This window comes from Felis catus, chromosome A1 (genome assembly GCF_018350175.1).
Source record: "Felis catus isolate Fca126 chromosome A1, F.catus_Fca126_mat1.0, whole genome shotgun sequence".
NCBI classification, from domain to species: Eukaryota; Metazoa; Chordata; class Mammalia; order Carnivora; family Felidae; genus Felis; species Felis catus.
In genome coordinates, this window is record NC_058368.1 from 232192873 (window position 1) to 232207897 (window position 15025).

The 15025-nt window shown below is 44.7% G+C and overlaps 1 protein-coding gene across 9 annotated transcripts in view; it reads left to right on the forward strand.

Moving 5' to 3' along the window:
* SEMA5A (semaphorin 5A) overlaps window positions 1-15025 on the forward strand; it is a 483514-nt gene that overhangs the window by 339187 nt on the left and 129302 nt on the right. For all 9 annotated transcript variants that reach the window (XM_023239575.2, XM_023239573.2, XM_023239601.2 and 6 more), the window contains one exon: window positions 1097-1301. In XM_023239575.2, coding sequence (XP_023095343.1) covers window positions 1097-1301 — 205 coding nt within the window. The remainder of the gene's footprint in view (window positions 1-1096; window positions 1302-15025) is intronic.

Here is a 15025-nt window from a genome sequence, read left to right on the forward strand (position 1 = left end):
CTGAGCCACCCAGGCGCCCCCATCTATTTTTAAAAAGCAGTTTCCATCTTACACTTTTCCCCCTGTAACCTGTGATAAAACCAAGTATTAGAAATGGCGCGTTATAAACGGCAGTCTCAGATGGTGTGGACATGGAATCTGTTTCCATCAAACTTGCTTATGGGAAATTCTGCTGGGGGTTAGTCTTTGTTGGCCCCAGGATTCAAGCTTCGGAAAGAGTTGAGAAAGATCGGTGGGGCCTCTCTGATTGTGTGCTCTGCCCCAGGAAAGCTTTTCCCCCTTTCCCACCCCGCTGTCTGCCTTATCCTTGCCCCAAACCATCCTGCACAGGTCCCTGCCCGTCTCTCCACAGCCCAGCTCTGGATTCCCTTCTCAGCATTGCCGGGCCTGATTTTTCCCCCCTTTTATATACCAGATTCATGGTCATGGTGGCTCCTCTGTCTCAACATCTCTTTCCTTCCCTTCTTCTTCCTGGCTTCTTCCTTTACCCTCCTCTTTCCACTTCTCCCTTCCTCCCTCCCTCTGGCTTAGAGAATGAGCACAAGGCAATAAAGCCACCAGTACCTTGTACCCATGTGAAATTTACTGGAATAATATTACTTAATTGACAGATTAAAATGGCCTAATTCTATCTCTGTGGAATCCATATCTTGCTTATAGACCCACCGTTCCAGTAGGGATAGTAATAGATCTATATGATGTTCTTGACCGCTGCATTTTCAATTTTGGCACCTGATTTACAGGCAGATATAGTAGTGTGCACTTGGCCAGACAGCTTCTATGTAACTTCAACACGTGATGGGGAGTTTTCATTCCTATGCATTCAGATTAAAGTCAGCACTGATTTCTACCGGATTAATTTTTAAGATCTGATCATATATTTCTGTAATGGAGTTGAGAGACTCCCCAGATGTGATGAGTTTAAATCTAGAATGGGAGGGCCCAAAGGAGGGGGGACCTTGGAGAGAGCAGAGAAGCACACATGTTTGCACACTGACGATCTTAACCTTCCGAGTCCCCCTCCCGCCGGGGTGGCCAGGATCAGCTGTGCGTGTCCAGGTGGCCGGTCCCCATAACGGCCTGTTTTTCCTTGCAGTGTGGCACGGTGGACCAGGGCCTGTACATGAACCTGACCGAAAGGAATCTGCAGGATGCTCAGAAGTTCATCCTGATGCACGAGGTGGTCCAGCCTGTGACCTCGGTGCCCTCTTTCATGGAGGACAACAGCCGCTTTTCCCACGTGGCCGTCGACGTGGTGCAGGGCAGGGACATGCTCGTCCACATCATCTATCTGGCCACAGGTAGGAGTTGGCGCCTCCCCTGAAGAGTTTCCTAAGCATGAGATTTCTATGTCCAGCCGCAAGTCGGTCTTCTTTGTCACCCAGCAAAACCCACGAACCAACCTTGTCTTCGTCATCCTCTGTGTTCCTCATAGGGAACTTAATTTCACTCTTTACATTACATTGGCCATAATTTTAGTTGGGAAGACAGCGCCTGGTTTCTTAACTGTCATTTCTTAAGTGCTCATAAAATAAGGCTTTTCTTGGCAAGACCATTTTCATTTGTATAGTTTAAGACAATGCAATTGGAGGGCATTGTTGGGTGCAATATTATCCTGGGATTGTCATAATGATTTTCAATGGATTCAAACAGTGCTCGCAAGATATTCCTGGTGTGGGATGTAGATAGAAGAATTTTGAAGAATGTGTTTGGAGGCATAAACAACAAAATACTTTGAAGAGAAACTGGCAACACTATTTATCAAATTATAGATGACAGCTAGACATGTCCAGTTTCCAAGGTAACTGGGTACTGGAGGCAGGCGTCTGGCACAGAAAGGGTGCTTGAGACCAGCCTCAGTGACCGTGTCTCAGTCTGCACACCTGTTCAGCTTTTCCTTGCCTTCAGGTCCTCCCTTGCAGAGTCCCCTCACCACGGAGCCCGCCCCCATCCTTACATCCTCTGTCCAGTGCCCTGTCCAATGACCCCTTTCTCACAGAACACAGTTTCTATTGTTTCTGTTGTTTATAATATCTCATACCCACTACTGGTTGATTTTATTCAGGAAGTCACCAACATTTATTGAATTTTTACTATTTTGCGGCTTGTATGAGCACTGATGAGTCAGATGGTGAACAGACTGGCAACATCCTGCTCTCCTGGGGACAACATAACATCAGCCTGCCGCTGAGGGGAAGGACCGAGAGAGTGATTGGCTTATGCTGTGAATATGAATAGAGCCACGGGCTAGCAAGAGGCGGAGGGCTCCCATCCTTGGCTGTTGAGGGTTGGTCTCTCCCAGGAGGTGACATTTAAGCTGATAGCTGACTAAGGAGAAAGACCTGGCCTTTCAGGACGAGGGAAACAGCGAAGGTACAGGAGTGGTCAGCTGGGGGCAGTGCCCCTGTGTTGTCAGGTAAGGACAGGGATGTCACTGTGGGATTGACAAAGGAGGCCATGAGTGCCTCTATGGTCAGGAGCAGGAAGGAAGTTAGGTGGAACATCCATGATGAATAAGCCTTGGAAGAGAGAGGATTGATATGGTATCCTAAGGGATTGGGAGTTCAAGTTTGTAGTGTTTTTTAAGAGAAGACAGAATTACCATTGCAGTGTGTGTCTTGCTCGTTAGAGCATAAGAAGAAATCAGGTCTTGGTTTCTGCCATTTTTTTTTTTAATTTTTTTTTCAACATTTATTTATTTTTGGGACAGAGAGAGACAGAGCATGAATGGGGGAGGGGCAGAGAGAGAGGGAGTCACAGAACCGGAAGCAGGCTCCAGGCTCTGAGCCATCAGCCCAGAGCCTGACGCGGGGCTCGAACTCACAGACCGTGAGATCGTGACCTGGCTGAAGTCGGACACTTAACCGACTGCGCCACCCAGGCGCCCCAGCCATTTTTATCCTTAATGCCCCACAGAGGGCTGGATGTGTAGCAAGTTGAGGAATGAGTGAACTGGACCTTTCCAGAAGTTTCCCTAGTTTTTCTTCATAAGTGTTCTGGTTGACTCTGCCACGGAGAATAGAGTCATCTTGGAACTCCAGGCGGCTGTTGAGTCCCTCATCCGTACCTGGGGGTGGAGGTGGCGAAGGGAGATGAGGCTGGTCGGTACAGAGCAGGGGCCTCAGCCTGAGCATTCTGACCTTTCCACAACCAAGGCCCTAACAAGGCGGGATTTGCTTCCTTGTGTTTAATAATGATTTGTAGCGAGCTTCTGAGGGCTTCTGATGGCACTCTCGTTGTCCTTTAATTGTGTCTGGTGTCTTAGTTCAGGCTGCCGTGACAAAATACCATAGGTGGGGTGGGGGTGGAGGGCTTAATCTACAAATCTATTTCTCACCCTTCTGGAGGCTGGAAGTTCAAGATCAAGGTGCTAGCCAATTTGTTTTCTGGTGAGAGTCCTCGTCCTCATTCATTCTCCATAGGTGACCAACTCCTTGCTGTGTCCTCACAGGCTGGAAACAGATCATCTCTGTTGTGTCTCTTTAAAAGAGCGCTAATCCCATTTATGGAGGCTCCACCCTCACGGCCTAATGACCTCCCAAAAGCCCCGCCTCGAAATATCATTGCTTTGAAGATCAGGGCTTCAGTATGAATTTTGGGAGGACGCACACGTTCAGTCATTAGCAATGAGCAACTTTTTCTACCACTTTTTAAAACTTGCCCACAGGAATAAAATACTTGAAGATATTTTTTAAATTTTTGTCAGTTTACTTATTTATTTTGAGAGAGAGACAGAAGAGTCTGAGTGGAGGAGGCGCAGAGAGAGAGAGAGAGAGAGAGAGAGAGAAAGAGAGAATCCCAGGCAGGCTCAGCCCTATCAGCACACAGAGCCCAATGGGGTGGGGCGTGGACCTGAGCCGAAATCAAGGGCCGGACACTGGACTGACTGAGCCACCCAGGTGCTCCTTGAAGATCTTTATTGCAGATAATAAGCTTGCGCAGAATCTAAATCCAATCACAACAGATCAATTTGGGTAAATTGTGAATTTAAGATGAAATTATGGTCAACATCCATGGCTTTTTAAAGAGTATATCTTTCTAGAAACTTGCTTGCCTCTATCTGTTTTGAATGACCTCATGATTGGGCTCCTGCTCTCCCCTGAACCCCCTCCCACCTCCTCCCACAAGGCAGCTAGGGGATTAGCTCCGGACTCAGTTGCTAGCTACCCCAGGTTGTCTCCTCTCCAGGTTTGCAAATCTGATGCTCATTAACAATGCACCATGTGCCATTCAGCGCATGTGTCTTACGGAGGTTCCTTTTTTTGTTGTTGTTCTACACACCTGATTCAGATTTTAATCTATAATTTACAAATTCAGTCATGGCACCCATCAAGATGTCGCTAACGGGAACCACAGGCTGAGGTTACGGGGGAAGAAGCCACACCACAGAACTGTCCTACAGCCTCCACGTCTCACGAGTCCGGGTTTTGTTAATCTCAAAAGAAGAGGAATTTCCAGGGGGTGAAGGTCCCCTCCAACAGAGAAATAACCATGGCTACGTGGGGTCCTAACATGAGCAGTCCTCAAACCATGTGCAGGGATTTGGAGCGGATGCTCGGAGAGTTCCAGTGGTGGCTAGATGCATAGATGGTATTTAAGTTTGTTTAGACTAGCTTGATAATTCTAACCGTAGGACTAATACCGATTACAAATTTCATGTCTCAGCCAAGTTCTGGATCTTTTCATGCGTCTCTTACAGCACTGACTAATCCCTTCTTTTGTACGTTTTAATTTAGAATGAAATTTAGTTTTAAATGGTATTATTTTTAATGATCCAACATACAGGTTTCTTTTGTTTTCCCAAGGAATTGAAATGTAAAAGTGGAATATTAGACAAAATATTCCAAAATGCCAGTCTGTTTTTACTAAACCTGCTAAGAGCCGAGCAGTTCCTGACAGGTAGGGATGATAAAGATTGGAGATTTTGGCTTAAAATTCTAAAGGCTCATGTTGATGTGGTCTTTTATTTATGTCTTCCCAGTAGAGTCCCATCAAGGCAAACCAGGAACATTCCTCCTTTTTGATGTTAAAGCTAATACTGAGCACACGTGGCTGGGGCCCTTCTAGGCCCATTGCAGCACCTTCTGGATCTTTATCCGGGAATTCATAAATGCTCACCTGGTAGAGGAGGAGGGTAGCATTGACAACTAGCGAACATGAAGCAGAGTGCTTCCTAACTTGCTACTCAAGTCAATTTGATATCTTGGGTTTGGGAATCCAGGTCTGGTGCTAAGTGTATTTTCTCCCCCTGCCCCTCCTTGATTTTACCTGAATTAACAGGCATTGGAGACAACCCGCCAATGGCCACTTGAAAGTTGGTTTATTTTATTTGTCAGCATTATCTAAAAATCCACGCGAAATAGACCTTGGCCATACAGTGGTTCCTGGTGCTTCTCGCAGCTTGAATGTCTCATCCCTGCCGCCCGCCACCCCGCTGAGTCCACCGGCCTTTTCCAGACAAGCCCTGGTCTCTTAGCTACAGCTCGAGTCTCTGTCTTGTTGAAGATCCAGCCAGGCAGGACTAGGCGCATTATCTGGGCCATGACCGTGCTGCTGTTTTATAAGTTACCTCTTGGAAGGGCTTCTCGGAGCAAGAGGCAAATTGGCATATGGCAACTCCTTTAGAAGTTGTACGCCTCTGCAAAGATGAAATCAGAGCCCTGTTGACCACTCGTGTTCCGCGGCTCTCCTCCTTACTTGATCCGCGAATGCCGTCGTTTCTGGCACTTCTGCCTCCGTGACATTCCTTTGCTGGATTCCATCTTTCCTGCTTGCCCCTCATGGGTGGCTGTGACTCAGGCCCTGCCCATTGTCACGGTGGTTCTGGTCTGTGCTGCCTCCCTGCAAATACCATTCAGTGTCAGGGGTTCTACCATCCCTTCCAGGACGAAGTACATTCCTTGTATTTTGACTTTGCCTCAGTTCCAGGGTGTCTGTAGTTGAATGTGTATCTTTATTGCCCAGATCTGCTTCTGTTCCTGTATATTCTGTCTCGTTCTTGTTCAGGCAGCACATCCTGGAGTTTCAAACCCTCTGCCACCTCTGGGAACCATCCGTTGTACCTTTCCAAAACTTATCCCCTTAATTCAGACCCTTGTTATTTCTAGAGAACTGTATTTTTGTTGTTGTTTATTTACTTTGGGGGTGGGGGGGCAGAGAGAGAGAGAGAGAGAGAGACAATCCTCACGTGGAGCTTGAACCCATGAACCGTGAAAGCATGACCTGAGCCGAAAGCAAGAGTTGGCTGCTTAACCGACTGAGCCACCCAGGTGCCCCTAGAGTACTATTTTAAATCAGTGTTTGTTCCACTTGAGAATGGGTAAGACCTTGATTCTGATTTAGTGTAGCGAGCTGGGATTATTTGGACCGATAAGAGAACTAACATCAAATTACACATTTTATTTCACTTTAAAAATTTTATTTTTATTATATTTTATTCAAGTACAGTTAACACACAATATTACATTAGTTTCAGGTATACAACATAGGGATTCCACAAGTTTCTACATTATGCAGAAAGCTGGGATTTCTAACAGGCTCCCAGGTGAACTTAACGCCGTCCATTTCTGGACCATATTCAAGCCGTGCAGTTCTGGATGAAATAATAATTTTGACCTAGAATCTCTCTATAACAGATGTATCTCACCTCTGTCTGTGGTTAGGCACTGACATCACTGTGACTGGTTTCTAATTGTTTGTGATGCAGATATAAAATCTGTTACCCAACACGAGCCTAACTGTTCCTTTCAGTACCTACTGTTATGATTTGCTAACTCGCCTGAGAACATCTGGTACTTGCTTTGACAGAAAATGTTTAAGATGCAGCCAGCTAGTACAGAACGATTAACATTATCAGGCAAAAAAAAAAAAAAAAGTCAGAAATCATCTGTAATAGAACTTGGCGGTCTAGACAAGGGGCCGGCAAAGTTACAAAGAACGATTTCTCCAAAAAAAAAGGAAGATTGGGTCTGAAAATTTCAAAGCACAACAAGTTTGAGCAATATTGATTCAGAATAAATGAGCACTGGATAGAACCAGGTTAATTTTTAAATTCCAAAGATAAAGAAAGAATTATTGAGGAGAAAAAATAACTGCAAATGGAAAAGAAGAAAAAAAAGTTAGGCGGTCCCAGAATGCGCTCCAGCTGCGTAAATCTGTGAAACATGGTCCAAAATATTCTGAGAAAAAGAAAATGTGAATCGAGAATATCACGCTCAACCAGAAATAGAGAATAGGCAGACACTTTTGCAACCGAGAAAACCTCACGAAGTAGAATGCCAGGGGTCTCTTTTACAAGCCCCAGACAAGACCCGTTCCTGCTTAGATTCCACCAAACAGTTGATAGAGCAGCTTTGAGAAATAATGGAAAGTAAAACAAAGCGGCGGAAGTCTTAAGACCAGATTGCAAGCACAGCAATGTATACAATAACTGGAGGAAAATTAAATGTGACTCGAGGGTTTTATTCTAGGATAATCTCTCCTTCAAAAGTAAAGGAGGATTCACGGTATCCAGCGTCCGTGATTCCTACCTTAAAAACAGAAAACCTTGATTTCTAGCCAAAGGAAGAAACATCAGAACAGAAACCTCAGGAAAGAAGTCATGGGGAAAGGATGGGTGTTGGGATGAGAATCCATTTGAACTTCGGATAAAGAGAAATGAAGACGCCCTATAGGACCTGACGGTCAGGGTAAGCAAGGGCTGTGAGAGGTGGTGGAGCAAAGCATGCTGGGACAGCTGAGAGAAGGCCTGTGAATTGGACATCCCTCGGAGCGTGTGCTCAGCTTCTCTTGCCTTACTTTATCCTGGGCCTTCAGCCATTCGCTGTCTCAGCCACCACCATGGCTGATGGATTCCCGGCAGGACCGTGGGATTCTTCCAACCGATGCCTACTGGCTGGTGGCCAGGCGCCCCCTGCCACCTCCGGACCTGGATGAGACATCGTGCCACTCGCGTGGGGTCCCGCTTCTCACGCAGGTGCAAAAGGGACGGGGAGATGCCCTCGGAAAGGCAGGGAGCTCAACTCCCTGTGAGGTGAGCTTCACCCAGTGAGATGCGGGGCATGGGAAGAGACGAGCTGATGAATTTCGCTTCTCCTTTCCCCTCCAGTGGGCTGTCCGAGGCAAGTAGCCAAGCACATGTCTCTTTGTAGCTTGACGTAAGGGAGTGGCCCCAGGATGACACCTCACATGGCATTCCTTCCCATTCCTTCCTGCTTCCTTTTTTTTTTTTTTTAATATTAGTTCCTGGTGTACAATATAGTCTTCTTTTCTTCCTTCACACACGCAGCCCTGGGGTTGTCCCCCTAATCATGCATTAGCTCTTAAGCCTACTTCACACTCTGTTTTCTAGGCAATCAGAGTCAGGGAGACTTCACTCAACCCCGTAGAGCTGCATGGCTACAAACATAGGCAGACAGAGAAGACGAGATATGCTCTATAGACCATGTTGAGCTACTCAGATTTCAACCTATAATCACTCGAGAATAATAAAACTGAACATTTTGTTTTTGTTGTTTAATTTTTTAAATGTTTATTTATTTTTTGAAAGAGAGAGAGAGCAGACAGAGTATGAGCAGGGGAGGGGCAGAGAGAGAGGGAGACACAGAATCCGAAGCAGGCTCCAGGCTCCGAGCTGTCAGTACAGAGCCCGACACGGAGCTCGAACTCACGAACCGTGAGATCATGACCTGAGCTGAAGTCGGACGCTTAACCGACTGAGCCATTCACGCACCCCTAACACTGAACGTTTTGTAAAGAAAGGAAGTAACATGAAGCAATCAGTATTTCCAGCTATCACTGTCCATAATTCCTGGAGAATGAATTGGAGGGTAGCCCCGAGGATAGAAATGGGAGAATTTGGGTCTAAAGCATCAGTATAATTTTGCTGCAAGATTTGCCAGTTATGCGAAAGCAATCGTTATAGGGACATGTCATTTCACTGCAGTTGTGTATTGAAGACCAGTCTGTGCTCAAGGCTACTTAATTCAAAATCCACGTCCAGGAGGAGATGGGTGTGGCGGGAGTGGCTAACAGACTGGCAGCGGTGGGGTAGACTGAGGCATGCACTCGTAACCAGGGCGATATTGCCCCTAAGGAGGCAGACGTTGATTCCTGAATGACAAAAATATCTTACCTTTATCCACAAAGCACAGATATACACGCACTGCATAAGCAAAAACATATATATATAACTATATATTTATGTTTTATTTTATATTTATATTTTATTTTATATTTATATTTTTATATATTATATATAATTAATTACAGATTAATTATATATAATATATTGTATATCAATATATAGTATATTATATATAAATATAATATATAATATATTGTATATTAATATACAATATATTATATATAAATATAATATACAATATATATATTTGATGTGTATATATGTCAAATTAATAAATATAATATATAATATATATATTTATATATATTATGTTATATTTATATATTTATATATTTATTTTATATTTATGTATTTATATTTATATTAATTTTATATTTATATTAATTTTATATTTATATAATATATATATAGTGTATATATAGTCTATATATATATATATATTGTATATAATACATATAGTGTATATATAGTCTTTAGTATTAAAATTTCCTGTGCTGGAGGACAAGTACAGAAAAAAAAAACCCAAAACTGTGAAGAGTCTCCTTGTCAGAGAGATAAAGGAAAAAACATTTGAGAAACACTGTTCTTGGCGATTTTTGTGGAGAAAAGTTAACAGATTTAGTATATGTTCTGGAAGTATGTAAGGATGAAATGGACAAGATCACTAGTAACTCCTGATTTGTTTGCTGTGGGCAGGGGAGTGATTGCTGACAACCTTTTCTAAGAAGGGAGAACTGGAAATGTGGGGCCCCGATTCCCTGGAGAGGGTTCAGCTGTGAACACAGTAGACTCCCAGCCATGAAGAAGCTCGTATTTCAGAGAGAGGTACAAACCACAAAACAGTTAGGTTAAATGTCGGTTGGGGGAAAAGTACAGCACAAAGAAGGAAGGAGGGAGGCCAGGTTTCAGCGTTAACAAGTTATTTGTAAGGGAAACAAGTGGGATCCATTGTGTTTAATGGTTTTTAGGAGGTAGGAGGTAGAGACTAGAATTCCACTTCCAAGGACTTTCGTGTGTTAGTGCCATCTTGAGTCTTTTCGGTAGAGATTAGACTCCACGAATCTGACTTTAGAAAGTTTGCAGCTACGGATGGGAATCGTCTCACTGAGACGGCCCACTGTGCAGGAGAAAGGGTCACTGAATGGGTGACATTCCGAGGGCCACCAGAGGTTGGGGGTCAGATAACAACCCCAGGGAAGAGAAAGGAGACGCCTCGATGCAGATGGGACCCCAGCACTCATGCTTCCTGTGGCTTTTCCATGAGTACCGTGGAGAAAATGTAGCCAGTGAGTGGCTGTATCCTACCCTCCCTTTCTTCTCTTTCAAATATATTTTCAATATAGAATAGAATATAGAATATGTATTTATTGTTACTTGCTACCAACCATTATTAAAATTCAGAAATCAGTAATGATCAAATAATTGCAGGGACTAATAGCGGTGTAGGAAAATCCCAATTGAGCTTGTAGAAAAAACAGAGAAAGAAACAATGTTCTGTGTATTCTAGAAATTTCTCCTGTAAGAGTAACGATTGGGGACGAGCTTATTAGCAAATGCAAAAATCCCATTCCAGACATTATCTCCCTGGGTGCAGTTCCTTCCAGTACCTTCTCTTAAGCCCTGCAGTTCCCCTTTTGTAGAGAGGAACATGATGCTGCTGAGTGAAGGACAGGCCCCAACAGTCCCTAGGACTGAGGTACACAAGACTTGAGAGGCTCTAGGGAGATCCCTGTGGGCACTAAAAATTAAGTGATTCATTTCTGTGGCCATTATTAACCACTGTCTTCCTTCAATATTTACAATCGGTGTCACGAGTAAGCATGAAGTCGTGCACGTCTTTTGTTGGGAAGATTTTGCAACAGTCACCCCTAATTCTGTCCTTCTCGCTGGACATCAAAAATCCAAACGTAATCTGAACATGCTCATGTGTGTCTGTTTGTGTAAGGTGTTCCCATAGGCTAGAAGGAAGCATTATGTAGTTTGAGTGTTCCTTAGATAGAATTTAACAGATTTTGAGTTTATTTTTTTTTAATTTTTTTTCAACGTTTATTTATTTTTGGGACAGAGAGAGACAGAGCATGAACGGGGGAGGGGCAGAGAGAGAGGGAGACACAGAATCGGAAACAGGCTCCAGGCTCTGAGCCATCAGCCCAGAGCCTGACGCGGGGCTCAAACTCACGGACCGCGAGATCGTGACCTGGCTGAAGTCGGACGCTTAACCGACTGCGCCACCCAGGCGCCCCAACAGATTTTGAGTTTAATGATAAAATAATTGCAGGGAATAATAGCCGTGTAGGAAAATCCCAACCACCCGGTGTTATGGGTTAAATTGTGTCCTCCCAAAAGACGTGGTGAAGTCCCAACCCACCCAACCCACCATTATCTCAGACTGTGAGCTTACTGGGAAATAGGGTCTTTGCAGGTGCAAGTAGTTAAGATTAAGCCCCATAGGAGTCAGGTGGACCCTTTATCAGATATGCCTGGTATCCCTATAAGAGGAAGAGAAAGACCCACATAGGGAGAATGATGTGACCACACAGACGGAGACCGGAATGAACAGCCACAAGCCAAGGAGCACCAATGATGGACAGCCACCACCAGAAGCTGGGAAGAGACAAGGAAGGATTTTGCCCAGAATCGCAGGGAGTACAGACTTCTAGCCTTCAGGACTGCGAGTCAATACGTTTCTGTACCTTAAGCCATCCAGAATGTGGTATTCTATCTCAGCAGCCCCAGGACACTAATCCACCTGAGGGTCCTTGGCCACTTTGTATCTGACCTTGCAGCCAAACTTCAAGTGTGTAGCCTGGCCTTCTCCTGTTCCGCTGACATTTCTCAATGACCAGAACTCACTGAACAAAATTTGCATTTTTGTATTAGTTTATGTGAAGCCCAATTAAAATGGAAAGTGTACTGTCGAAAACAACTTAAAAACGCCAAGCCACTTAAAATGGCATAAGAACAACTAATTGTTTTGCTTTACTAAACACAGGAACATTCGTTCTTGTATTTTAAGACGTGTTGTTTTTAAACATGTTTTCCAAATAATTTTAGTTGCTTACGCCCAGCTCCCCACCCACAAAATAATAAGTTCAATGCTACCACTTAGTGGCTGTCCCGGTTTCCTCTAAATGCGATGCAGCCCGCCCCGGCGTCTATGGAGTGGCCCATTTTCCTGCTCTTTTCTTCTCTGCCTTCTCTCCCCCGACCTGTCGTGTCAGAGACCCTGCTGAGTCTTCTACTCTTCCTCTTGCTTGTTGCACATGATCAGCATTGATTGAAAGTTGCCTCAAGTAGTAAAGTGCTGTGGTCTGTGGGCGGAAGAAATACACACCGTTTCTCTTCACCCCATCTCTTCACATAAATCCCGTCTGATGCTCACATTTGACGTATCTCGTTAAGGTTTCGTGGTCGTTACTAGAGTTGAAGTACAGTAGCCTCCCGTTCCCAGACCTACTGTCCTCCTGTTTCTACAGATCTCTAGGTAGTATGCCTAGATCATTTCTGTGGGCGAGGATGTCAAACCCCAAAGAGGTTTTACCAATGCCCCACATCTCCACTGCTGCAGAGGAACAGAGGAACCCTTTCTCCCTGGAGACTTTGCGAGGCGATGATATCAACAACGTACCGTATCTCTTCGCTCTTTCCTGCTTCCTTTCTTTGTACCGTGACCTAGATGCGTGTTGTTTTTCCAACATGAGGGACAAACACACAACATGTCAGGAGAATCCTCCAGCCGCCCTACGGGCGGTGAGGTGGCTGCGTCTCTCCCCCAGGGGGTGCCATCTCTGACTCGGTTGTTCCAGACCCCTGGGGAGCCTTCAGGAGTCCCTCCAGAAGCAATTGACGCGGACCTCTGAGCACAGAGGATCGGGATGAGGTTTTGTGTTTCCTTTGAGAAGGCAAGGGACAGAATTTTAGAATGCCGGTGAGCATCCACGCTGCAGGCGGGCATTAGAGTAATATGTGAAATTGCTGTCAATGGGCCTAACACGGCCATTGTCTCCGCTGTTCAATCAGAAAAAATAAATTGTCGTCAGTACTATAAAATCTGGAATGGTTGGTTTCTGTTACGTTAGCAAATTGAATCTGTGCACTAGGAAAACCCGGGTTCCACTCAGATGGCCAGGGTGCCGTCGGTCGTCTTTTGTCCCTTGAAAGGAATGTTGTCTTCAGAGTAAATCTTTCTGTAATGATTTCATCTAACACAATGGCCATGGTCACGGGGGCTTTGCAGAGGCGGCAGGTCGTGTGGGCCACAGCGGAGGCCCATCTGATCAGGCCGTCAGATTACTTGTAGGGTTGTCTATGCCTTGGTTTTAAAAATCTCCCTTTTTCAGTCTTTGCGCAAGCATCTCCTTGCTAACCTGTAGAGACAATGTTTGCCCGGCAGCGATGGCCAGCCGCTGCTGAGCAGATTTAAGCCTTGGCCTCTAGGTCATTAAATTCTAGAAGCAGATAGCAGGCCCTCAGAAGGACTAGGAAGGAGTAGGTACAGCCTCCACTGCATGATAAAATGTCATTAACAGTGACATTATATACAGGCTTTCATTCAGAAGCAGTCACACAGCAGAGTGACCAGAAGAAAAAACACCCCATCATTTCTTCGCACGTTAGCCTTCTGAAGAGGAAATGTGGATAGAAGAATCCCTTGGTGTGAAAGGGATCTGACAGACCCAGGAGTGAGAGAACGCCAAGGTAGAGGGAGCCAGGCATACCTATTAGTATCCCCGCTGGAAGCCATTAGAAAAAGTGGGCTGTCCCCAGATCATCATGGCGGATTAACGCAGCGTACTCCCTTCCACCAGGAAGTCTGCAGCAAACTGTGATTTGAGTAAACAGCCTGATACGGTGGTGCAGTTACTGACAGTGCACGTGTCTGCAAACAAACCTGTGGTGGATGGAAGGAAACAGTATTTGTCATTTGCAGAGATGTCAACAGAAGAATTTCTTTTAATTTTTGTCCTCCCAAGAAATAGCATAGTTTCACAGTGAGATGAAAAATCTGTTCACTTATTGGTTGGCTTATAGAATTTTCACCCCTCTTTCCTTTTGAAACACAAGAGATGGGCACACTTTTGCTTTTTAAATAAGGTATTTTACGGTCTTTAAATAGAATTGCCTGTACAAAAAGATGTTCCAGCGTTCTTATCAAGGAACCATATAATTCTCATGGTGTTAAGGAGGGGGTGGTGTTCCAAGCTGATGTCCTTAGGGGCCAGCGCTTCCCTGACTTGACTTACCTGTTCAATAAATCAGTATGGGGGAGGGGAAGGGGGGGAAAGTTACAGAGAGGGAGAAAGGCAAACCATAAGAGACTCTTAAATACTGAGAATGAACTGAGGGTTTCTGGGGGGAGAGGGGAAAGTGGGTGATGGGCATTGAGGAGGAAAGTGGGTGATGGGCATTGAGGAGGGCACCTGCTGGGATGAGCACTGGGTGTTGTATGGAAGCTAAGTTGACAATGAATTATATTTAATATAAAAAATAAAAAAAATAAAGCTTAAAAAAAATAAGTATTTGCTCAGAGAAGCTGAGGACGTGACTGTTACTAATGGAACCTTGTAGGAAGAATGGAGATAGCTGAACCGACCCAACCCTAAGTCGAGAAAACCTGAAATGATAATTACATAGGCAGTTACACATCTAGACCAAAGAAAAATCAATGTGGAATAAAAGTTCCTTCCCTCGTTTTGCCTTGGATGGCCTTAGGAAATGCTAAATAATTGCCAAATGTGCAGGTAGGTGGAAAGTGGGAAGCTGTCTGTCCATTTGTCCATCCAGCCATCCTTCTCATCACCCAGCCCCCTCCCCCACTGTCATTACTTTACCCCAAATATGAAAAAAAAACAAACAAAAAACAACCTCTTCTTTTGGTTT